The sequence below is a fragment of the Dromaius novaehollandiae genome, chromosome 12 (assembly GCF_036370855.1).
Source record: "Dromaius novaehollandiae isolate bDroNov1 chromosome 12, bDroNov1.hap1, whole genome shotgun sequence".
NCBI lineage: Eukaryota > Metazoa > Chordata > Aves > Casuariiformes > Dromaiidae > Dromaius > Dromaius novaehollandiae.
Genome location: NC_088109.1, coordinates 17,004,678 through 17,030,969, shown reverse-complemented (window position 1 = coordinate 17,030,969; position 26,292 = coordinate 17,004,678). Strand labels below are relative to the sequence as shown.

The following is a 26,292-nucleotide window of genomic DNA, read 5'->3' as shown; positions in this document are numbered from 1 at the left end:
ATGGTATAAATAATTGTGAAATTTTTAACCACGATATAATTCATACTGGTGGTTCTGAGCAACTTTGGGGAAGAAATTGAGAAAGACACTTTTGGAAAACAGCATTGGTATGTTTTAGATTTGATGTAGTTAAAAGTAAGATCATGCTTCACACATTGGAGTAGAAAGAAAGCTGAGAAAACACTAAGGGCTTTGTTCATTAAAGAGTTGCATGCTGTTGCCCATGCCTGACCTTTCCACAAGAGAAATATGAATTAAAAGCTGAAAATAGGACTACCATGCCCACTTCTTTTTTCTGCCTATTGTTAGAACGCCTATCTCACCAGGCTGCTTCCAACAAAATGATCTTTCCTTTGGTTATTACAGCTGCTCAGAGACGTGGGTAAGCTCCAGGCTTTAATTATTGACTCTTTCTGAAAATAAATAGAGAAGCCATTTCTATTAGCCGTGACTTTATTGCCCTGGCTAGTATCAGGATCTCCTACGAATTTTGTAATTAGGCTGGAAACATTATGTTCCAAAAGGCATAGATCTGAAAAGGGCGTTATGCCACTTAGTGGATCAGACAGGCGTTTGTTAAATGCCGTATCAAGCAGATGCAATATTATAGGAGGAAGAAGAAATAAGCTGAAACTTGTGCTACTTGAACAGAGAAGCGAAATACATGAAAGAAAATTGTACCCATTTCATGGTCATGATTGTATGTTTTACCTCCTTCCAGCAGACATGCAGAAATTTCATTTTTGATGCCTCTTCTGTTCTGGGTTTTTCAGTAATGCTGTTGATAGCAGTGTGTTCGACATGCCATGGGTTTCTTTGTAAAGTGCTTTGAACCACTTTTCAGTCCAGTTTTTCAACTTAACTTGATTTGTTTTCAAAACAAGAGGAAGCTGAATATCTTGAACAATACTTACCAATTTTACACACACAAGCCCCCCCCCCCCACATATATATACCCTCTTATTGCATAAAGAGTTACACCTATGCAGAGTAGGCAGGCCACCAGTGACACTTCTTGCTTACTTATGCTTATAAGAGCAAATATCCTGATTTATAAAATAGGGTATATCTTTAGAGCTTGATGAAATCAGTATAGAATGCTGTTAATTCAGTTTAGGAAGAGGTCTTGGAGGGAAGTAGAAATACTATTGTATAGAAAGTTCTGATCTTTTAAAAAAAAAAAACAAGAAAAAGAAAAAAATCAATTTGATATCAGAATGAAAAGTCCACATTTTGAAATGTCCCACAACAGAAATTTAAATGGGAATTATGTAAATAGAATATTTGGATCATATAGAAAATACAATTTCAGTAGTAGGAAAGTAATTCCTGTTGATGAATTTCCCCTTTCATATTAAGTATCCACGTTATTCATCTTTAACATATTTTAGTTTCTAGAAGGGCTAAAATAAAATGAACCACCATGATAAAGTCAAAATGTTTCAAGCCTATCATAAGAATTCATTTAATCTTTCACTTGTAGAAAACATCATTCAAACCTACACATTCCTGCAAAATACTTCCAGTTTAATACGTCTCCTTTTTTTCAAAGGAAAACAAGCTCGTCAACAAAATAAAATTGCCCAAGTCTTTTTAGAGATACCAGACTGCCAGAAACCTGGTGAGGAAGTGCTAGTCCTTGTTGAAAGGCCATTCTTTCAGTGTGTTTGTGTGCAAATTTTTTTCTAGATGTTCTTTTAAAAGAAATGTTCTAAGTTATTTAGAAAGTAGAGATTTGATATAGGGACAACTTTGTAAGGTGCAAGACAGCACTTACTGATCTAGACTCTTATGCATAATAATTAAATGCGTGTCTCTAATTGGAATTGTGACACAGGATGGGGCCGTTTTTGAGGGCAGAGAGAAAAATTGCAGTAAGATATGAAGGGAGACTTTCTACATGGAAGCAATTTTAAAGTTAGTGTTTTTTAATTGTATTTCAGTTTTACGTTTCTTTCATTAGCACTAGAAACTGATCACTGTATCACCATAACTTTGAACAGATCAGTGTTTGCTCAGCATATGCAACTCAGCTAGTGGCCGAAGTTGTCATTCAGTGCTTTTGTTGAAAGAGGGTGGAATGGTGCTTTTGGTTTTATACATCAATAATTCATAGCGGTAAGATGCTTATAGAAATTAAAAAACATCAGTAACGCTGACTTCACTTGCATAATTTGGCTGTGGGCTGCAGGCTCTTTCTCCAAGCTTCTTTAGCCTAAAATAGACTAACCTCCTTATCTGCTGGCTTTACTTAGTACAGAATTTCCTGACACCCGAGTACATATAGACCAGCACTCCCAGACGAATTGCCATGGCAACCCTGAAGTCACGTCTCTGCTGACTTTATGCTGCTTTTCTGTCCAGCTCTTTCACAGTGGTATCACTAATAAATAACGTGGGAAGTAAGGGTGTTTGGCAGGTAATTTGTGTGTCACACAGTGACCCTGTAAAAGACTCTGCTGGAGCCTTAATAATTTGTATAATTTCTGATTTTAAATTAAAAATACATTATTTAATGAGTTTATAATTTATTTAATGAGGTATACATGAGAAACTAGTAGAGACCATTTGAATTCATATTCTAGCAGACAAAAACTTTGTTAGAAGTCAATTAAGAGTGCTTGAAGTTAAAAATGAAAACACAAAGAAATGAAACCCTCCCATTCAAACCCATGAAAGCAAGTAAATAACAAATGATTGGGAACCTACATCGCACGCTTCCTTACATTTCTCATATCTCTGACACACACTGCCTTGCCTTGCAAAGATTTTTATTGTTTATTATATGGGCATTACTAAAGCATGTGCTTCTTGCGTAGTGATAGGAAAAGTATGAAGCTGGAGCTGTGTTTCATGTGTAGTGTGAGTAGCATATGTGAATTTTGTGTTCTCCAAAGGGAGTCTGGGTTTCTCCCAAAGACCTGGTAGGAAAGTGAGCTAGCTTTGAGAATACAAATATTGGAACAGTGCCAGGTGTGGTGGAGATGGCTTAGATGCAACTGGACCTCTCTAAACAATGTGTTTATTCAGATACAAAATTCTAGAACAGGCAGGGATTTTAAGAAGAGTCAGGGAATTTGCCATAGGAGTATTTCTTGATTTCTTGGTAAGGGCTTGTTACTTTTAGTATGTTAAAAATTTCAAGTGGACTAAGAGGTATGTGCTTGTATCACATGTTCATAATCATCTGCACTCAGTCATATGATTAAAAAAAGGAAAATGTAAATAACTCTTAAAAGTATTTTGCATACATCTGGCTGTAGAAAAAAAGCCATAGCTTAATAAACCGTGGTTTGGAGTTGTGAGCTTTTTCCTCACCCTGTATTCCACCTTTTATAACTTTCCTCATGCTTCTGGTTCCTACAAAGGAGTACGCACATGCTGACAAACTTTACACTTGTGCAAGTCCCACTGAACAAGTTATTTGGGACTTGAAACACCTCAGTGTTTGTCCCGTCTCCCCCCCCCCCCCCCCCCCCCGCCCCAGTTGCTTGCTGTAGCAGCTTCAATAAAAGGATTTAGATTACACTACTTTGATTATAACCTGACAAAAATGTAGCTCTCAGAGCTGTTTTGGTTAGCTGCCTTGCTTAAGTATTTTAGCAGCTGAGAGAACATTGAAGGAGTGCAGGGTAAGTTACCTAGTGTTGGTGTGACTGGGATGCCACGTACTCTTTTTTGTGTCAATGAATGTTAATCAAGGAATGTATGGATTACGAAAGTTTCCAAATAACGCAAGCAAGGCGCATTTACCAAGGAGCATGTTAGACTGAGAAATTGATAAACATTACAAAAAAGGCTGGAATTTTTCATTTCCCTTTGATGTGCCAGAATGCTGCCTGCTATAAAAGTTACCTTTGATATATTGAACTGATATTAAAAAGTCTTAAGCCTAATCCTTTCATTTATGTTGAACTTTGCAAGTAGAAATAGTGAATTTTAATCTAAATTAGGTCTTTCTACCCTATTAAAGAAGAAACACAGCTAACGAGCAAAACTCAAGTCACATTTCTGCCAATCAAATGGATGCTTACCTTCAAAATTTGCAGTTGTTTCCTTATAACAAACCATATTGTTGTCACAAAGCAGAAATTTGCAGTTGTTTGACTGATAATCTTTTTTGTTTTATGTGTTTGCTTGTGGTTGTGGAGATGGATGCATGAAAATGTTTGATGGAATATTACCTTTGGTATCGTCTCTTGCTTCCTTATTTTTGCTAGTTCAATGTATTCTTAAAAGATGTGCCCTTTGATACGCCTTAGGGCTGTTTGCCGAGGTAAGACTGAAAAGCTTAACTTACGTGGGACTTGAAAACGGGCCTAATAAAATACCTGGAGAGAGAAATCTGCTGACCGGAAGAATCAGGAACTAAGATAACACTAGCAAAAATCCTAGACAAACCTTAGGAATGATGTTGGATGATCTTATCAGCTGGCTGTCCAAGGCTGCTTTATACAGTTGACTAGAAATCACACTGTCCTTTTTGTAGTCATGTGTCCTGTTGAGAACAGAATAAAACTAAGAAATAAAACTGAAGTTGTTATTTTCCATAAGGCAAAATTCCCCAAACGTTGTTGGTATTCATTCAAAAAGTTTGTTCTGTTCTTGAGCAGAATAGGATATTTTAAGTATTAACAAAAATATTTCAGGTTTAAAGTTATCAAAAATGTAATTCTGAAAATGCAGAAATATTTTTCTTTATAAACAGTGTTTTGGTATACCACTTTTAGGAATGCATCCAACCAATTTTTCTGATTCAGGGCATAAAGGGAAGTTTCTCACCTCTCTCCTTTGCTGACAGACTTTCCCAGCTATTCTGCTACGGCAAATTTCTGTTCAAATTTTTGTGCACTTCCTTTTTAGCATTTATGTCCATAAACATCTGTTCTCAAATTGCTGTTGCATCTTTTCGTGAGGGACTGTAAGAACACTTTCCTCATGTACTTCTGTAAATACTTTTTTTCCAAGGAAAGGAAATCCTTTATTTCTGTCCATTTGGGCTGCCGGGGGTGGGGGGAGAAGAAATCTCCTACACAGTAGCCATTTTCTCCCTTACCTTTCCTCAAGCCTATCAGTGGAAAAGAAATGCATTTTCTAGACTTTGGAAAAGCATTTGCATCCAGAACAGCACAATTCCAGAAATGAGAATCTCAAAGATGTTCAGCTTTCCTGAACAATTTATGATGCTCAGAGTGTGTCTTTGAGCCTTCCAGCTGGAGGAGCACATTTGAGTATCATTAAGCTGTATTCTGCTAAATCTATTGTTGCCTCCCAGCAGAGAGGAAAAGGCTTTGTGGTATATTTGTCCAACATTGCTGTGTGTGCTTCCAGCAGGTTGTTACACAGCTTTGATGGATAGGATACAGATAGGAAAAATCACTGTAACATCTGGGAAAGCAAGAATACAGGCGTAGTTGTTTTCTGGAAGAAGGTGACCACCTAGAGTTAACGACAGATGGTGAATAAACAAACTTGTCATGTGATTTGATCAACTAATTATGGTTTTGGATTACACAGTGTGGTCATATAAAGCCAGCACAAATCTATATTTGGTGCTGGTTTGAGACTATCTGGCATATTGACTCAACTTAATCTCTGATGTGTAGCTTCTTCCACCTCAGCGGTCATTGCGCTGGAGAATGCTGTTTGGGTTTAGACACTTCCTTGTCAGAAATACTGCCACAATGGGTGTCAAAATGAATGCCACTGTCAAAGAAGCCAATGATATTGCCTTGCGTGACTTGATAAATCTTTTCTGTATTTGAACCTTCTGTAGCTATGATCTTTTATCATGGTTGTCTTAGTCATGATGGTTGCAAGTTATACTACCCTTAAAAGAACAATGTGATTAATAGTAAGACAAGGTGGAGAGAATTAATTTTGAATATCGGATAAGTTTCTGAGTGTAAGATGTACCATCTTGAATGTTTTTGTAGTGTGTTGTGCTTTGTATATTTCAAATTTAAGGGTTAAAGACACCACTGAAACATAATAGAGAATTCTGGAGAGAAGTACTGTTAGAGGATTTAATAAGCATTTTTTAAATTCCTGAGAGTCTTTAACATTTGGGAAATTAAGAGCTAAGGGACCTTGTTTCTAAAATCTTGAATTCTAAAAAGCAGTCTGCTTTTACAGAACATTTCTTTTACTTGGCTTATTCATGGTAACAAGGTAGACTTAATCCTGATTTGTCTGCTTTTCTTAAAATTCAGTTAACAGTCTTACTTTTTCTTTTTTCCTTTTTTAGAATATGCACATTATTATTAGTGTTATTAATGACACTTTTCTTTTGTATGCCCTAATATCAAATGAAGCAGATGCTATATGATACCTCTTTCTTTCTTTATGAAGTGAATGTTTATTCAGAGCAGTTGATTTTCCTGCAATTTATGGGATATGATAATTGCTGCAATTTTAACATGAAAAAGCCATTCCTATTCATTTGAACATTAATGTCTTTTGGGATTTTGGCATTCTATGAATCCAAAACATACAAGGGTTTAAAAAGAAAACACTCAGTTTTTAACATGTTTGAAGGAGTGTATGAAATACGCAGGTCCTCTGTGTGAAACGAGTATCAAGGAGAGTTTAGTCAGGAGAGGGGAATTAAACACACTGGGAGTTCATCAGTTGGCAATATTGGAATAAAAATGTCCATGTGCTGAACTTTAATGAATCTGAAAGGAAGAGGAGGTATGTATACATATACAAATACGATTTTAGAAATAAAAAACTTATGGGGAAAAAGCTGCTATTATACTATTGTAAGAAAGTTTGGAAATTCTAATGAATGAACTCTTTTAGTATGCTAGTAACACTGTTGCATTGAAATTGAAAATAAAAGATGATATGAAAAGAATATTCCCAAAGGGATATTCATGGACTAGAAATGAATGCACAGTCAGCAGTAGTGCTGTACTTTAATCTTTGTATTTTCAAGAATCTGCTTTCTAAAATGTCACTTCATTGTGGTATCATACAGACCTCTCCTTGCTGTATTCTGCAAGCAGAGATGGCTTGATAGTTTCTCTGCAGCCTTTCCCTGAGTAAGTTGCTGCATCCTGAGAGGCCTTGTTGGGGGACAGGAGCAGGGCATGCCGGTCACACTTGATCTGCTGACAACAGCAGTGAAAAATGCTTCCTCCTCTAGCTGTTCCTGAGTTTTAGCAAGTTGTGACTTGTGCTCAGGACAGTTTACATATTGCTAGCTCCTCAGTGCATCCTTCCTGAAAAACTCTGTTTTTATGCTGTGACTCAGCCATTCTTCTCTTTGGTAGTAGTTTGCCACTAGATCTGTTGCCCACTCCTTAGTTTTGCTGTTAAGGCAAACAGACTTTTTAGGGTGCATGTCTCAATCTATATTGCGCGGCTGTCTGACACCTTCCACAGTGTATCTAAAGTTACTGGCCGAAATGGAAACTTCTGCAGTATGGCCAGTGACCCACTTGCCGAGGTAATGTGGTAGGGGCTGGACTCCGTGCCCCAAGCTGGAGTCAACAGTGTACTGTACTCTGTCATCGAAACAGTAATGTGATGGGGTTTTGATATATACATTTTTATTACATTACTTTTATACAGTCAATTTTAATATCTAACAAATGTAACTGAGGTTAAGCAATGGGGAATTTAATATCGTTGGTAGTATTTTCCCTAGGAAGTGCTTTCACCATGGGCTAGGTCCACAGACTGTTATTGTAGATTCTGTGCATGCATTTGATCATTATTAAATAAAGCCAGCCCCACAACCAGATTATGGATTAAAACAATAAACTATAATCAGACGAGTCAAAGTATATGTATCACTCCTCTTACTAGAGTGTTTCTCTGGCTGATACTGCAGTAGTTCACTGAGCAAGTTCAATCATGAAAAATTAGTAATCTAAATTTATAACCCATTTGTTGATTGCCGTTAACTGCAAATTTTCCAGAGTATTACCTCATTCCCATCTGTCTATTTGCCAGTATATTGAAATATCAATTGTGTGAAACTTCACTGTAATTTTCTGGTATTCTTAAGCAGGAGGAGTGCAGGATGCAAATGCCATTCACGTTTTCTGTGAAAAGAAAGTTCTTATTGGTGATAATAAAATCTGAAAAGGTCTTCTAGGCTAAACAGCATTAAAAAATATAATCAGGGCTAAGCTGGTACAGAAAGCATCATGAAAATTTACCCCTCAGCCTAATAATAGCAAAGGATCCCAACAGGTTGATGAACTGGGCACCTAAACACTTTGGTGGCATGATTTTAGGCTTTGCATGTAACTGAAGCATCCTTTGCTATTAAATTGGGGAACAGGGTCTTGGGAAAAATCCTTGTGAAGGAGGGAAGCATATCTGCTAGGCAATTGGAGATGCTTCCTACAGAGAAGCAACATCTGGTAGGTGTCATACTTCTGATGAATCTTCTAGGAAGCTGTGTCACTGCAAAGCAGTGGCAAATTGGACTTTCCTTGGTATAAAACTTCCTTTGCAGCCTTGGATAAAGCCTTGCACTCCAGACTGAGGAAAGAAAGAACAGCTGGCAAAATTTAAAACTTGATTAATGCAGAAACTCAGAGGAAGGAATACGATGTCTTCCAACGGCATGCATTCAGGCGCCGTTGCTGGGATGTAATGCTTCTTTACTGGAGCACAGGACATGGTTTTAAGAACACATTTTTGTCCCTCTTCTGTATGTCATATTTATGTCATGCATCTATCGCTTATGTTTTCTAAACTAGTTACTGGTCCTTATTTCCTCAGTCACTCTGAGTTAGTAGGATTACGTATGGCTGACTTGCCAATCATTTAAAAGTTACTTTTTCTCATACTTCACTATCTCTAAAAGTGGATCAGCATGTTGATCTGTAGTTGATTCTGATTTGTATTATAAAATCAACAATGAGAGAGAGAAACCAGGGCCCAGAAGGGCAGAGAAAATCTGGTTTTGATAACTGAAACTTTCTGCAAAGAACTGTACAGATCATGCAACTAATAAACTGCTGTTGCCCTAGATATGTATCCAACTTTTCAGTAGTTTATTAGATTATATCAATTCACTGAATGGTTTAGTTTTCTGTTTTCTTACAGTGCGTTTCATGAAGATAGTATTACAAATAAAAAGCAGAGATGGCAAAGTGTTGCTGTATTTTCTCATTTCTGTCTATTGTGAACCAAAGATTGTTTTGGTTGAGAATCAATTAATTTTTCCTTTGCAGTTATACTTGTTATTTTTAGGAAGAGTTAGAGGGTTCCAGCTGAATGGAAAGATTTTTATTCTCTAGTAGGGCACAACTGTTCTTTAGAAAACCAACCAGGTTTTCTTCCACTTTGTCATTGTTAAAATTGAGAACAAATTGCAAAGCCAGAAGCTTTATCTAGTAGGCTTCCTGCTTCCTCTCTCCCTTTAGAATGCAGAGCTGTGAAGTACAAAAATTAAGTCCAGGAGATGTTTTTGTTGTTACTGCCTGTATATGAAATAATAGCACCTTCCATAAGACTCTTAAACAAATGTGTGATCAAGTATAGGTCATGTTGCAAGGTGTGAAGAAATGAATGAGTGGTGTTATTAGGAGGTAAGTTGCAACCCAGATTTCTTGTTGCCGGGTACTTTTCTCACATCCTCGTTCCTGGTGGATTCCTGCACAGATACTGAACTGAAAAAACTGTGTAATGCTTGGTGTGGTTTTAGAAATCGGAAAACATAAAAGCAAAGTAAGGAGCACAGATTTGTTGTGTTCTGTTTTTACTTAGAACACGTTTCTGTAGAGGCATAGAAATATTTGAAAAATATCAAGTACGAATCGTGAACTACTGGCGTTTGGTTTTGAGACATACAATTTCTAGAAAGCTGATAACAGTTGATCTGTATTATTAACTGAATTACATTCCTCAAAACCTTATGTTCCCTACTATCCACGCGCAAGGAAGGGTGTGGGGGTGTGACTGCTTGAAGCACTAACATGCAAGTTTCAATCTGAGGGTTAGTCCCTGAAGCTAAGTGCTGACCATTCACGGTGTTCGTTTGGCGGGGGCAAGATAGTATGGCCTTATAGAACAGCTTGTGGTCTCAGATTGATTCCTGGTTTCAGGAGGTTGATGCATCCCTGATCTGGCTTCTTTCCAGGCCATTCCCTTACATATTCTACTTTGGTTTTACTTTATTTTTTAAAATTAAACATATACAAACAAATTACTGAATTATCTTTAATATCTTTTCATTTTAATTTTCATTAATCTTTCCCTTACCTTTCAGACAAGTAGTCTGAAAATTGCAGGTGAAGCCACGTGCTTCAAAAGTAAATGTAGAAACCTTTTTATCTCCTTAGGGGAGACAGTTCCATGTAGAGGGCAGTGCTTTTTTGGGCAGAGTTGGAGACAATGCTTCATCTCTAGCTGCACAAGCAGTGAGTGGTTATAGTACAGCGGCTTGAGAGGCCTATTTTAATATCACTAAGAAAAAAGTAAATGGTAATTTCTTTTTATCTTCTTACAAGAGTTTCCTTAAAGATTTTGTTTTCTTGAGACAGTTGTACTATTGGCAGTGCAGTAGTAGTCGGTTTGAAACTCACATGATACAAAGTACAAAGTACTGACTTGTTTTATAAAACCAAAACTTGCTGTGTTCTTCTGTTTACTTGTATGAACAAATTTGACTCTAATAATGAACAAGTATTGAAAACTCACAAGATTTTAAAATGTGCCCTATTTCTTAGAATCAAGTTACTGCTATCTGATTTGGGGAATGATAATCTTATCTTTTACATTACCTATTTTGATTAATTGCTTTGTATATGAACTTAGATCTAAAAGAAGTAAAATATTTTAATATAAATAATCTGGTATCAAAATACTCAGGACTTTCTTTTTATACTGTGTCTTTTTTGAAAAATGTTACTGACTTTTGTATTTGGATTAAAGCAAATCAACGGTTCAATAGTTTGAACGTTAATACTCGGTGGGCCTGTGAATTGCAATGCCTGTGGAGTGAATTGGTAGGAAGGTGTAGTTTTGGTTGACTATATGGAGCATAACACATGTTTATCAAAATTCTATTAGTCTACTACTGTTTTCCTACAGTGCAAATTTGAGAAGCTCACTTCTTACAGATTTTTGTTTAGGTTCTATTGTCATCTTGCTATTTGTTGGGTAGATCTTAAGGTGTATTGCCTTTAAAAGCGCAACTGTTGTATCACAGCAAAGAAGCACATCATCTGAAAAAGAGATGGTCTCATTGTTAAGGTCTTCAGAAAGCTGGATTCACTTCCCAGCTTTGCCAGTGACTTAGATATTGTCTTGTCTTTGTCTCGGGAAGTCCAGAATTGCAGTGCTTTTCTCACAAGGCGGTGCAGGTATTTTCTGATAGCAGGATGATTGTGATTTGACCTCAAATAGAATAGAAACAACAATGCTTGTAAGATGTTCTGAGATACTCATTACTACTTATGATACTATTGTTATAAGTATTAGCTCTTCATTATTGAAAAAATGATGGTACAATTAAAAATAGCATGGCACTTTTTTTTTTAAGTACATAGGAGCACTTCTTGAATCCATTCTTTCAGCCAAAACAAAATCAGAGGGAGATGCCGAGTGTGAACTACTTGATAATTCATCCTTAAAGCTTAACATTAATAGTGCTCTGTGTTTTGTAATTTGTTAAAAGTTTGCTTTTACAGAAGAGGAAATGTATGTGTGGATGTCTAGATACGTTCTGTTGCTCCCTGGAAAAGTGGAGTACTCTGCTTTGTATGGGTATGGTTAGGTCACTTCTTACTCTTAGATCCATATGGTACTCTTTAAATATTAAAAATATTCCTGAATCATAACTTTTAAAGTAAACTTTCACAGATGGGTTTTGGTAAGATGTCAACAAACATGACCTTTCAATCTCTAGTGCAAATGGCAATAAAAACCTAGCCTATCTAATCTGCCTGCAAATAGCTGTAGCTTCACTGATCTAGTCTAATCAAAGGAACAAGCCCACAGGGGTTTAAAGGATTTCTTGCTGTTGCTGCAGCCATTAATTTAATTGCTAGAGTACAGTGAACTCTCGGGGAGTACAGTAAATGTTTGGATCTGCAGGGAGATAAACAGCTGAACCCTCAGGAAAAAAAAAAAAAAAACTAAAGCAAATAAGGTTTTTTTCTGCAATTAGTGTTGTCTTAAAGTATGTTTTTATAGCAGACCCTAGTGGAGCTGACATGAGTTATAGTCTGTATTTCTATGTGATGCCCCACTGTTTATTCCACCATGTCCTGCAGTAACTCCAGTGAATGAGCTGAGACTACCAAGTGGAACGCTGAAAGATAACTTGTGCCACTAGTGCGCGTGGGGGTGATAATGGTTGTTCCATCATTTGCCTTGCTGCTGTCGTCCTCCTCTTTTTAAAATTATAGTTTGAGTTTTGAGCAGCTTTTTCCTCCACCATGGATATGTTTTCAAGGCACTGCTGTAGTTTTAATTACATTTAAAAGTAATTACTAGACAGGGCAGTGCTAAAGTATTAGTTGAATGTAAAGAACTGATATGGAGGAAAAAGGACTCTTATCAAACACAAAGTACTCTTAATTGTGCAAGCCTGAAGTGATTCCAGCTTGAAGAATGTTTCTGAATTTTAATTTTTTGTGGTGCTTCTCAAAGCAATAAAAATTGTCTCACAGTTCCTTTCAGTCTTGAAGATATTTTACCTTCATTACAAATATTAATAAAAACATGGCTTTAGCAGTGGATGTATAAGGTATGTTTTTGTTTTAATCAAGAACAGCAAATTAATGGCTGTTTTCAAGAAAAATTGTCCTCTCTAAAAGTTTGTGGGCAATTTAGCAGTCAGCAAAGTTGGGTGCTTTCTCTTTTGGCAGTGCATATTCCCACTTATGGAATGATGAATCGATTTCATTTAATAATGAGAATTGGCTTGAGGCAAAGCCAAACTTAGTCAAACAAAAAGATTCTTATTGGGTTAGGGTTTAAATTGTCCTCTACCTGCTCTCCATCTCTGTTTCACTGCGTGTCTTCACTTTGTTTCCTCCCTGCTTGCAGATGTAGGACTTGAGATAGCTACTGTGTCAAGCCTGTTGGATTCATATGATAGGGGGAGGGATATGGATGCAAATGCCCATCTCTTTTATGAGACAGTTCACTGCCAAAAGTAGTAGATTTTAAAACTGTGTGTAGGTGGAAATGCAGAAGTCCCATTGCCCTTGTAGATTTTTAACGTATTTGTGTGAAGTTTTAGGATTAGATGCGCTAAGGTGTATTTTTAATGTATGAAACATGATTGTGAATTTTAATTAGTTAATGGGCTATGCATCCTGGAAATTTAAATTAACTGTTTTGCAGTGCTGCAAAATACGTAGGAGGAACAACATTTGAGATGGTATCTTTTTAGAGCAGAGTATGAGAGCACAAATGTATTAAGGCATGTGCCTGTTTTCTTTTACATGGAAACTTGAAGACCTGCTTTTGGTTTCCCTTTCTCATACACAATCCCTGCTGGCCTTCACAATGAAGGACGACCTGTTTAGTTGCCCCCTTCTAGCTTTGCAATGTCATACGGTTAATTCCTTGATGTCTCATGTACTTTAGGCAATTTTATGGAACATATTTCTCACTGAGTTTGGCTATTCCAGTATAAGCACTAATGAGAAGGTTTTAAAAAAAAATTCTTGAAGTTCATATATAGATCAGATGTGACCCCTGAAGTGCAGACGAATTACAGGAGGAACTGTTATTGCCTGACTTGAATAGTGTGATCCAAAATATGATCTTTTATGAATGAACACTTTAAACACCTCTTAGCTTGCCAGCAGAGCCTTTACCAAATGCTGGATGGAGCCTTACATTGAATCATACACATAATTCTTTAGTGTAAATGATTAGAGCATTGCATCAATGTGTCTCAAAACTGATGTTTAGAAGCATGTCAGATGTTTTCTGTAAAATGCCTTGGCTTAGGGAACAAAGTGTATTGCATACTATCTCAGAATTTTCTGCTTGTTTTGTTCTTGGAGTTACCAAAAGGAGGAAAGCAACTTCAACTAATTCCTGAAGATTTGGAAAATGGTGCAAGAGCTAAGGAAGGGCCTGAAGAAGCGCTTGGGCACTAAAGATGCAGCTGATTATCCAATAACAATTTCAGAAGTATTTTGGTGCATATTAATTTTTAATGAACACCTTTCGTATTTCTGGCTGACCAGAGCCAATATGTTCTAGGAAGAAAAAATGCTCAGTATCATTTAATGCCTATTAGTGACATCCAAATCCACTGAAGTGTGCTTGCCTTACTCCTGATTGAGTGTTGTACTCCGTCTGAAGGGAATTAATTTCTATACGCTAACATTGTAATCTAGGACTATAGTATTGATATACTTAACATCGGTCAGGTATAGAAGTAAGAGAAGTCCAACAGTGCCCTCAAATATTAAAAAAAAAAAAAAAAAAAAAAAAAAGAACTTGCTCAGGCATACAGTAATTAAACTGTTCATGACTGCATGTAATTACATCATTATGTACATAGTCCTGTTTCTGTAATTTGGATCATTGGAGGGCAAAGTGTCAAAGTCTCTGTAATGATGTTTAAATCCATCTTAACATTTCCTAAAGGGATTGCTTTGAGTTTATTTTTAAACCGCAAAACTTAGAAAACCTCTTGAAGTTTGTGTGAACTGTGTAAGTTGCAACTACTTTTTCTAAATCAGCCTGATAATGCGGTTGTTTGCCATACCTTCTGATCTCTCTCTTTGATCCTAACAAAAATATAGGAGTTATAGTTACCTAGTTCTTCTAGATTTTCTCCGTATTTTTAGGAGCCTAAATATGGGATGAAGTCAGTTCATTTTTCGTATCAATACATACTACCATTGTTTTAGTTTGTTATCCATATACGGAAGTTTTGTGTTGGTATGAGTTTTTGCTTTGAAATAAGTTACAGGAGGTGCCATTTGAATCTTCTATTTAAGTCTGTAAAACAATCTAATGTGTTTTTTATTGTCCATGTTGTGCTTTTATTTGTATAGATTAAAAAAGAGTCTGTTTTATATTTTTAAAAACGTATGTACCTTAGTAGCTACATACATGTATGTAGGTTTTGCCCCCTTAAGATTTTTCACTTCATATAAATGTTTTTTAAAGTAATCATATAGATAGAATCATAGTTCTGTAGTTTTGTGATTAATTATACTGTACTATCATTAAATCTTAAGATATTTAAAGGCACTGCTTTTTATAGTTGTATTCATCATATGAAAGCGGAACTGCATGTGGTTTTGTTTTTTTCACTAGAAGATCCCATGTCTGTTGATCATAGGAGTCTGTCTGTTGAATTCAGTAGGCTTTGAATCAAAATGTAAAATAGGAATATTCTTCTGATTAAAAGCTGCACTGAATCTTACCAGACATGAGGTCAAGTCTGAGGTCTTCTGCAGACTGTCTTTGGCCATGAAAAGATTTTTGCCTCATCCGGCCTCATTTTCTCTGTTGTATCAGTAGTGAAACTAAACACACTCAGTAGATGTTCCAAGAACTCACATTTCAGTTAGGCTCTGATATGATGCAGTGGAAGAAGTGCCGATTTCCCCATGGATGGTAGAGAGAGCCTAACACAGCATGATCGCTAATTAGGATGAATCTAAGCCGCTGTGTCTCAGCTTCTCCATATACCTAGGTAGAATAATTGTTTCACTTCCCACCCATGTTTTTTAAGGATGTACTTATTAAGTTGTAACTTTTTTTGAGACAGAGACTGCTCCTTTTTAGGTTTGAAGGATAATGGCATCCTCAAAGAGCTATTTTAATACAAATTAATACATTTGTTTTGAAAGATGAGCAAAACCTGTTAATTTCTTTAGCAGACACATGCATATTCTGGAAGCCAGAGAGATGTTTTAAAATTTGTATACAAAGTTTTTGCATTTCAAAGTGCAGAAAATACTGGTTGCAGTATCTCATCAAGAAGAAAGTTAATGAATAAATTAAAATACCAGATAGCTTTGACTCTTTGAAGAATGGTGGCTGCTAGCCATAGCTCTGTGTATAATTACAGTTGACTTCTTGGGATCCTTTTTTTGTTGTTTGTGTAGTGGACAAGAGGAACGTGATGCCAAATTAATAACTAGCACATAAAGCCAACAGACTAACAGCGTTTTACAAAAAGCTGGATCCTTTTCACATGCTTAAAAATAGTATGTGTTCATGTTAGCTTCTAGGGGCCCAGCCTGAGAATCAGGAGCCCTAATACACTAATTACAGCATAAACACATAACAGAAGATATTCCTGCCCCAAAAAGATGGGTGCAAATTATATGCATATTATATGTAGTTCCTTTAATAGTGGTGTAGATGAACAGTAGATGCCTGTTGTCTTCTGACCTTTCTACATACAGACCTTTGCACACATGAAGGAAGGAATGACTTTATGCTGCTGGATTTGAAAGGCAGAGGTAGATCACTCCTTATGGAAAGGCAATTTATAATCAACGTGCCAGGAAAATGTCTTTCATTTACTAGAGAGCAGTATCAAAGTGGACAAGAGATACTGCAGAAAAAACAAGTCTTCCCCTATTCCTTGTAAATGTACTGTAAAATGTCCTAGTAACTTGTGGGATGAGAAGGGGGCTACAGGTTTCAAATGCCGAGAAGCCACTGAAATGCCTATTGGCTGAAAGGAAGGGAGATGAGATGCGATAGCATGAGCTTTTAAAATTTGGAAAGCTTTTGACTGTGAGGAATAGAATAGTCCAAGACTTTATTTCATGGTGAAAATACTAGTTGTACAAGAAAGCCAGGAAGCTTATGAAGACTTTATAAGGAATATTTAGCACAAAATGAGGAGTAGATAGGCCAAGGATCCCGGGATGAGAATAATGAGAGGAAAGGCAGCAGTCTAAAGACAGACAATTAGAGATCAGCATAAATCCAGCTGCTATAAAGTCAGGTTATTCTAGGGCAAGCAATATACTGCTGTATAGTGAAATTACAGTCAGCTTATCTTAAGCAGCAGCTTGTATCCAGGCAATGTGTGGTGGTCTGCTCTGGACAAACAGAAACCCTATCTCACTGACAGAAGAATCCAAAGATAAATTCCTACCTGAAGGTTCCCTTGTCAGGAATTACGTATTTCAACACAGTAATGCTTCAGGATGCTGATACTATGTATGTATGGAGAGAGAGAGAAAATCTGGCGTTTAAAAAAATACCGTAGTCTTATGCTGTTACTTCAAGAATATGCTTTGTAAATATGTGGAAATGGGCTACAAGAGGAGATCTTGTGCTTGGCAATGTTACATAGTAGCCATAGTGTATTGGGGCGGGGGGAGAGTTGGCAGCAACTTTACATTTTGCCAAACTGTGCTGAGTGAAATATGTATTTTTAGTACTGTCATACAGAAACTCATTATTTGCTTGAAGAACAGGTTCAACAGTAGAAAAAGCACCTCTGATTTCTCTCTGCTGTTTCCAGGGACAACTTCTGGTGAGATGTTTCCAAATGTATTTGGCCTTTGACCTCAAAGCTGAGATTCACGTTGCTCTTCATATTGTCAAAAACCTTCTTAGGTGGCTGTGGGGAAGATGTGAAGACTTAAAAAATATGTGTTTTCAGTGGTACAGATATTGCAGGCTAACATACTGATGTGTTCTAATCTTAGTGTTTCACAGGCTTTTTTCCAACTTGGTGCTTATTTAATTCTTAAAATATAAAAATAAATTTAAAATAGAGCAGTTGCAGAGAAGGGTGACTGAAATGATCGAGAGGGTAAAGGAGCTGCCTAGCAATGATGCTATAAAGGATGGGGCATTTTGTTCTGAGGAGGAGAAGGCTTGAGGGGAATATGATGATTTACAAAACTCGTAAGAGGTTGGTTTAAAGCAGTTAGGAAAAAATGTCCTTTTCACAGCGAGTAGTGAATTTTGGGGATTTGTTGCCAGAGGAGGCTTTGGAGGCAGACAGCACCAGCAGATTCAAAGAAGGGCTTAAGTTCATGGACAGCAGATTCATAAAGAGAAGTTGAAGGAAATAGGCAGGGATGTATCCTTTAATGTTCTTAATTCAGCAGCTCCAGATGTTGGGGGAAGATGAGGGGAGTGGACGACAGAAAACGGACAATCTTCATATTTAACCTCTTCAATTGTGAATGTCCACAAATGAGATGAAATACTGGACTAGATGGGCCACTGAGTTGAGTCAGCAGGGCATTTTTTGTGTGTGGTATTAGTTAAACCCTCTCTGTACATGATAATAATATTTAGAGCCAGAGATCTTTGATTCTGTAGCAGCCTGGTTTTATACTAGCCAGTGTCAGTTCCACGATGCTTCCATTGCAGGAGCAGCAACGAGATTGACTTTGGATGTGACTGCTCCTAAACCTGACTCCTGACATGTTTTGTAAAGCTCCAATGCTGCAAATACTTGCACAGTTTATTTTGATAGAGCTAGTTGATAGTCCTGCTGTCTTTAACCACAGGCACAAATATTGATAGGACTGTAGCCTCACCTATGCTTCTCCCAAGATTTTTCACCAGAATACACTGGTTAATACTGCATTTGTAATGTTTTATGTAGGTCCTTGCACACTCACCCTCAAGTGGTTAATCAAGGCTAAACGAATGTTTGTTCTGAGTAAAGCTCCACAATAAAATGCCTACCAGGGTTTTAAAGCTGTTCTTTGTAGGTGAGGAGATTTTTTTATGGGTATACTTTACATGCAGTTGCTGTAGCTGTGTGCCAGCTCGGCACGTGTCCACTAGCTAGACACCTGCTTGTCCCTCTGCCTGCCCTTCCTGTTAGTGTGTTTGCGTTAGAGGGGGTTGTCCAGGCTAACGCTGAGCACCTGCAGTTGCTTGCGTGTGTGCTGTTGTTAAAACTGTTTGCCTGGGATAGAATAGAAGTTTACGTAGGTAGACACATGAACGTGCCACAGTGCAGTCAATTTTGAATGAGGAAGGGAAGGAAGAAGTAATTTCTTCTGTAAGACTGTTATAGCTGGAAAACACAGAGAGCCGTGAAGGACTTGTGTGCCTGAAAGCTTGCCTTTTTTTTTTTTCCCCAGCTGTATCATTTGATCTAATAAAAGATAGTACCTTTCCCTACAAATCCTCCCATTTTCCTATCCTTACGCTGCCACAGCTATAATGGCACTGCTGCTACGTTAATTTAAAGAACTTTACAGAACACTTGAACAAGTAGGCTTACTTCAGGGAAATACACAGGAATCCATTTAGGACTAAATTCATCTGTATGTTTGGCTAAAGTCAACTGTTCTCCTGAAGCAAAGCTGCTATTTCCCTGCATCAGCAATAGCCTGTGGTGCTGTGGCACCATGTTCTGGCACAGATTTTTTTTTTTTTTTTTTTTTTTTTTATGTTAGAAGCCCATATTCTTGCTGAATGTCCACAGACATTTCTCTAGAACTGAACCTGAATGCAATTATATGTTGTTCCTGCATTATATGGTGTTCCTGGGAGTTATCCTCTCACTCTCACAGGTCATTCATAAATGCACTATATAATTTTTTCCTGTTTCCTTTCCCCTACCTTTATTTCTCCATTTCTGTTCTTTCAAGTAACTCCCATGGGGAAGCTTTTTACAAGAGGTCCAAAATACAATTGTTATAGTGGTAGTCTCTCTTTTTTTCTTAAATAAAAAATAAAAAAATAAAAAAATGCTGTCTGCACAGCATATCAAGAGCAACAAGCCTGCTGTCAGATAGGAACGTTGCCTTGCTGTGTTGGTTGTGCAGCCATAGACAGCACATGTTGGAAAAGCACATGCCACTTCACCAAAATGCCTTCCCTCAGGGCCAGCTGCAATCCACTTGAGCATGTCTGTGCTTTTTTGACTTGTTGTCGTTTCTTGCCATGATTATTTCTACTTTACATGAAATACTTTATCAGCAATACTTAACAGTACATTTGTGTGTTACATTTTTACCAGAAATCACTCCTCTATTTAGGAATGTTTTATTTAAATTGACAATCCTATCTTTTCTTTTTCCCCAAGACAACAACTTAGAATCCCTCTTACTCTCATGTCAACTTTTAAAGCTTTCAGTTATAATAACTGCAGCTATACCTAATCTTGTTCTAACACAGTCACTGCAAGTGTATCTGTGGTCCTATGAATCAGTTCAATAATAGTGGCTTTTTAAAGTGTGGCTATTATTATTGTTATTATCAAAAAATAAACAGGTCATATTTGCTGGACACAGCTTGTCATAGTGTGTGAAACCCAACCACAACTAATGAAATCTGCGAAGGACGGGGAGTCTCATTCCTCCAAGGTAACTCAGTATAATATATATTTCTATAAAAGCAGAAAACCTAGAACAAAAGTGACACTACAAAGTCAGTCAGAAGTTAGGAAATACCAGAAATAAGATCACTTGTACAGCTTTTTTTTTAGATTCCTTTGTGTACATGCCTTCTCTAATTATATGATCACATACTATTTTGTCTTTAGGCTCTCTGTCTCATTCCGTATGCAGAAAGAATGGTGCTAGCGTAATGAGCAGCTGTTGAGAACATGGTTTCCCTGTATTATTTGGTATGTGGCCCCAGTTCTTATACACTGTACAGTGGACTAACAATACTATTATTTGCTTGGTGGACTTCCCTGTGATGGTCATCACAACTGTATGTATGAACTTAACAAATGTAATGAACTTCTGTTCTCATTATCTCTACTGGGAGATGACGTGATGGTATTTATCCTCATTTCTGCAGGTGGAGCTGAGGAACAGTGAGAATAAATATCAGCTAATTTAGGGAGCCCAGTTTTTGAGCCATCTGGGATATGATTTTTCAGAGCTCTGTTTTATGAAGCCTCATAATATACAAAGTTCAGCTCCTCCTTTATTTGCAACTCTGAGAAAGGAGCAGTTCTGCAAATCATGACCACAGATTAGACAGAAAAGTGAGGAACATGTAATGACTGCAAGTGAAAAACTGAAGTAACTTGTTTTGCATCACACCCTGCTGGTCCTTCTTTCTGGTGCCTTTTTCTAGATAAATCCATAATTCTTGTGTCCCATCCCATCATCTTAATCCTTTTCTTTTATGTCCAGTTGGCTCCCTGACCAGAATTATTGTCCTCACTGGATCCCTGTTAAAGCCTTCATGTTTAACCACTCTGTAGCTGCTCTTTTCCTTTTCCTCTCCCCTAATTCCTTGTCCTGTCCTCTCTTGGTCTCTGACCTCTTAGCAGGACAAAGAAGCTGAAGTGTTTTTATCTTTTTGGCTGCAATCAGTATCTCAAGATTCACTTTTACCAGGTGGTTTCATTCCACCCCACTGGCTTGGGCCAGTTTTTAGCAGCAGCAGAAGTGGTACTTAGGAGTTCTGCAAGCCCTGAGTTGCGGATGTGTGGTCAGGGCTAACCTATGAGTGGCTGCATCTTGTGAGAGAGCTGTAAGGAAAGGAAACCTACGGGTTGTTTGTAAGAAGAAAGCAGGCACTTTCCTGTTAGCAGTAGGGTCTGTGGAAGCCTCAGACCTCAACATATGGGGAATATGTGATGGTTTTAGTTACTCGTTTGGAGTTTCTGCTGAGAATGTTGAAACTGCACTTTTTCCATGGGCTTTATTGCTCATCTAGATATGGGTAGATGTTTCAAAGATGCCTAGTGCTGGCCCATCCCCACTATTTGTGCCTGAAGTGCAGGAGGCTAATCAAGGAAATGTTCACTAAACTTTTATAATAGGTAGAAGAAGATCTTTTCCACAAAGCTTACTCATCGAAATGGCTGAAAAGATTGGTTAGGTGCTAGCTGCTTAGGACCAGGGGGGTTAAGAACTAAATGAGACTTTAGCTGAGTAACGATCCCTATGCAGAAGTGCAATGCTTTTCTGACAGCTCTGCACTGAAGAACAAGTGCTCAAATGCTTTTAAGACTTTTCTTTTTCTTTTTTTTCCCCTCCCCTTTAACCAAAGGGACACAATTCCTTTGGGGTCCAGACTGGGAAGCTCTGGATCCGTTAATTCTGGGTAATTTTCATATAACAAATCCCTGCGTTTCAGGTGAGATATTAGAACTGTGAAGTTAAATGTTTTCTAGAGTTTGCTTTACACTATAATGGGTAGTTTAAGGAACACGACTAAATTTTGAGCGTTTTGTGTAGGATTTTATTCAAAAGTGATAGGATTTTTGTAAGCACAGGTTAGTATCATTGTGCTCAGTATATTGTGTAATAACATAATTACCAGTTCTAAAGGAGCATGTATATGTGAATCATATTTACTAGCAGAATAACAATAATTTTATTAGTGAATGTATACGGATAGTGTATTTTGCAAAGTAAAGCATACACAACAATGAAACTCAGCTTTAATTTATTTGTTGCAGAAAGCACATTTTAGTTTATCTGTGCATATTGGAAAGTAAATCAGTCTTCAACAAAGATGTGTTTAGGATTTTTTCAGCGGTAAGTTCCTGCAGTCACTGTGATAATTCACAGTCTGCAAGTGGGGAAAGCAGATAACCAGGATAATCTGTTTTGGGCTTCTGCTAAGCTTTTCAGTAGCCCTTTGTGAGCTTCAGTGCAAACTTATGTGGTCGTAGGCATCCGTGCATGTGTATGCGGAAAGCCAGAGAGAGAGAGAGAGAGAGAGAGAGAGAGAGCGCGAGCGCGTTTGTGGTAAATTTTCAGAACACCGTGCAGCAAACTGGCAATGTTAAATTGAGAGGGAAAGAGTTTGTGGTAAAATGCAGAAATAGTACTTTGATTCTGCTGTGTACTTGCATGACTTTTTTGTGCTTTGGTTTTTCCATCTGTAAAAAAGTAATAATTTTACTGTTTCTCCCATCTTTGCTTGCTTGCTTAAAAAAAAAAAAAAAGATTGAGAGGGAAGAGCCTGTCCCTTATGTCTGTTTGGTATGTTCATAAGGGCATATCACTCATGGTTGAAGCATCGTGTTGCTTGCATAAAACTTACTCAACTCATTGTGATATGTAAAAAATTTAAAACTTCAATTCTAGTTTCTGATTGCATAAATAATGAAGAAAGCAAGTGATACGGGTGACTGAAAGACACTGTGGGAAATAAGATTAAAGTAAAATCAATAAGCTGGAATGCCATCAAAATACCTGATCAATTACAGGATGATACTGTGTAAGCAAGATGTGAAATGTATGGCTTTGATAACAATGGAATATCACTTTATGTCAAAACCTAAGTTCTGTGTTTTCATCTGTCGTTTTTCCAGCATTGTTTCCTGTTTTTAAGGCAGCTGACCAGAGAGCTCATCTGGAGACTATTTCATGAGTTGGTAACTAGGATATTGTTGTCTGTGCTGTATTTATTTATTGGTACAAGTAATGGAACATTAATCAAATATTTTTGCCATTGACGTTCTCTATGGTGGGAAGAATATACAGAAAAATACAGAGTACAGAAGAAATAGCGGTTTCTGGGAGCAAATTTAGATGATAAATTAGGTGAATGCTCATACTGTGTCCTCTAGCCCATTGTTCTAAGTGATTCTCTGTGCCTTTTTTTTTTTATCTTTAAATGAGGCAGGTTTGTTTTTACTGTTTCTGCAGATGAGATTGTCTTTGAGAAGAGCATCTGCATTTATTTCTTACAAATAGCTAGTACCAAATTTTATCTGCTGCTACAGTTTTGCATATAAACAACCTTTTTTTTCCAAAAAAATACAATAACATAGGATGCTACTTGTCAAACTGTATCACTATACTTCTTTGTGACGTTCAAACAGGACAAGCTAAATAAAATTACTCTGTCATGAGGAATGTTAAGAGACAGTCTTAACTGTATTTGCAAAAATGTTGCAGGAGTATTTTCGAGTTCTGATGTTTTTAAGTGCCAGGAACTCTGTGAAGTGCCATGCATAAAAATATTAATTTAAAAAATGGTCAGTTACTAGATTTACCTTCATTTGGACAAATCAATAAATATGAGACAGAAATGGTCTCCTAGCTCCAGAATTTGATTTCACATAGACATAAGGAATTCCTTAAATGGTGTCAATATCTTTAGAAGGTACACACTATTTTCCTTCACCTTGTTTTCTGAGTTGGATTTTCTCAGTGTATGTAAATAGGTATATTTTTCTCATTACTTGTTTTTATGTATTTGAATATACATATTTATAAGCTATTTTAGCTTCTGAAGTCCTTCACTTGATGGCAGAAAAACCTTACTATTAAATAAATTTATAGAATGTAACGTTTTATTTTCTTTTCCTGCTTCAGTAAGATTGCATACGCTCTTTGAAAATGCCCATAGGATAAGCTTGAAGCACTGTCTACCTGCAGGCATTTCAGATCACTTCAGGGAATTGTTCTACAAGACTTCTGGAAGAAGAACCCTAGTCCCTTCTGTGGAATGAGTACAATAAAGATTAAGCTGAAATTTTCTTCTGCTTAGGTAAATAGCTTAAGTATTTGAGTACCTTTGGTTCCTTCTGGAGTTGTTTTCTTTGGCATGAAGTACTAGCAGTTATTCAAGGACAGCAAAAGGAAGAGTAACTCCTTACTCTGTTGAGGATTCTCAGAGTACCAGAATCTGCTTCAGTGAACACAGAGCAGTGTTAGCAGTGAGACTGAGAACACTCTACCAGCAGAGTAGTCCATAATACATCTCTGGGGAGGTAAAGTGTGATACGTGGATTGTAACACACAAAAAGAAGAAAGTGAATGTAGATCTCTTGGCTCATGGAGGACCATTTTAAGTTCTGAACTATACCATTAAAAGGGAACTGGCTCCTACCTTCAAGTTTTATGAAGCATATTCTTGTTTTCCATTTGCTTTTTTTACAGATATCCACAATAAATATTGTATGTCAGGTTGAATGAAGCATCTTGTGCTGAACTAAGAAAATCATCTGCTGTTCCAATGCTGCATTCTGATGGGGGAAAAAAAAATAATGGAATAGCTTGATCAAAACCAGTTTGGGGTTCTTCAGGTTTTGTTTTTTCTTTTTTTCCAGTTTCAACATTCAGGCAGAAAATAAATTATTCACACTTCTCTGCTTATTTTCAAATCAGGAACTAACTGATGGCCCAGTTTACTTAGGAGGAATCCATTCATTGTGGTATGCTGCACAGCAACGTCTCATGGGTTGCCTGTGCCATGGATAACTGTGGGATAGAAAGTAGATGGCAGATAGCCATTGTATTTAATGTGGTATTGGTGTATTTTGTGAGGGAAACTGGGAATCTTACTTTGGGGTTTTTTTTAGTGGGCAGAAGAGTATCTGTATCTTGCAAAACCTTGGGTGTGATTGTTCAAACTTGTAGTTGCTACACTGAAATCCAAGATGGTACGTTTGCTTGCTGGACTGGGGCTACAGAGCAACTGAAGAGAAGATTTCTTCAGAAACAGTACCTGACCACTTTCTTCCAAAGCTCTGTGCCATACAATATCAAAGTCTTAGAAAAAGGGGAAAGGTGGAACTTGTATGTTGACCGTAAAGTCTGTTTGCTTTCAGAAAAATTAAAGAAAAGCATAATAACCTCAATGTGTGAGGATGCACAGTCACCCAGTGTACTTCAGAAATTTTCCCTACGTCTTCATTTATCATCATTGTAAAGTGTTTCCAAAAGAGTGAATTTACCTTTATCAAGTTACGAAAGGCATTTGCCTTCATGCATCCTTACCCATGTAAATTGAAATGTTTGTGTACTTTCATATTTTAAGTTGTACATGTGCATTATTCTTCATAAAAGTTTAAGTGACAAAATATAGGTGCAATTTTTTAAAACTAAAAATAAAATGCATCATTATAAGTGAAAGTTCTGTATGAAAAGACTAGAATAAAGGGAAAAAAATCAAATGTGGGACATGGCATATTAAATATAGAATAACAGTTTGCTCTATGTAGTAGAGGATGCACGTATAGCTTTTATGTAATTTGTACAGTTTAAGAAGATAACATTTTTAGTAAAATCAGTATCCCGAGTCCCAGCAGGTATAAGTAATTGTACTTCCATTAACCTAGAAGTATTTGCGTCATCTGACACTTCAGTTATTGAACATGAAGAGCTGGTCTCAAACAGAAAGCTTTTCAAAGTAAGGCTGGATTTATCAGAGATTATCTCTAGAGCTATGCAGCATCTTTCCTATGACTGCTATTTTTCTGAAATTGTTTAATCCACCAGTTTTACTCTAATGCCTGACAAAATGTAAGCAAAAGGTCTTTTGATTCTTTTGGATGCATTTTTATGTTATGTATATTAAGTTTGATGTTAAGTAGCAGAAGGCGTTTGTAATTTGCATGTCAATCTCTTTGTGGGCCTGGCAAGAGCCACATGCAAGCTGGGGTATCCTGTACTTCCATGGAAGTGGTAAAGAATCAAA

The 26,292-nt window shown here is 37.1% G+C and overlaps 1 protein-coding gene across 11 annotated transcripts in view; it reads left to right on the top strand.

Moving 5' to 3' along the window:
* FHIT (fragile histidine triad diadenosine triphosphatase) overlaps positions 1-26,292 on the top strand; it is a 728,666-nt gene that overhangs the window by 334,730 nt on the left and 367,644 nt on the right. The window contains exon 1 of one of the 11 annotated variants that reach the window (XM_064519113.1): positions 6,631-6,693. The exons of the other annotated variants lie outside the window; for them this stretch is intronic. Within the exon in view, the coding sequence (XP_064375183.1) occupies positions 6,672-6,693 (22 nt within the window). The 5' untranslated portion in view covers positions 6,631-6,671. Of the gene's footprint in view, positions 1-6,630; positions 6,694-26,292 lie in introns of those variants that run through there. 11 annotated transcript variants of the gene reach the window in all.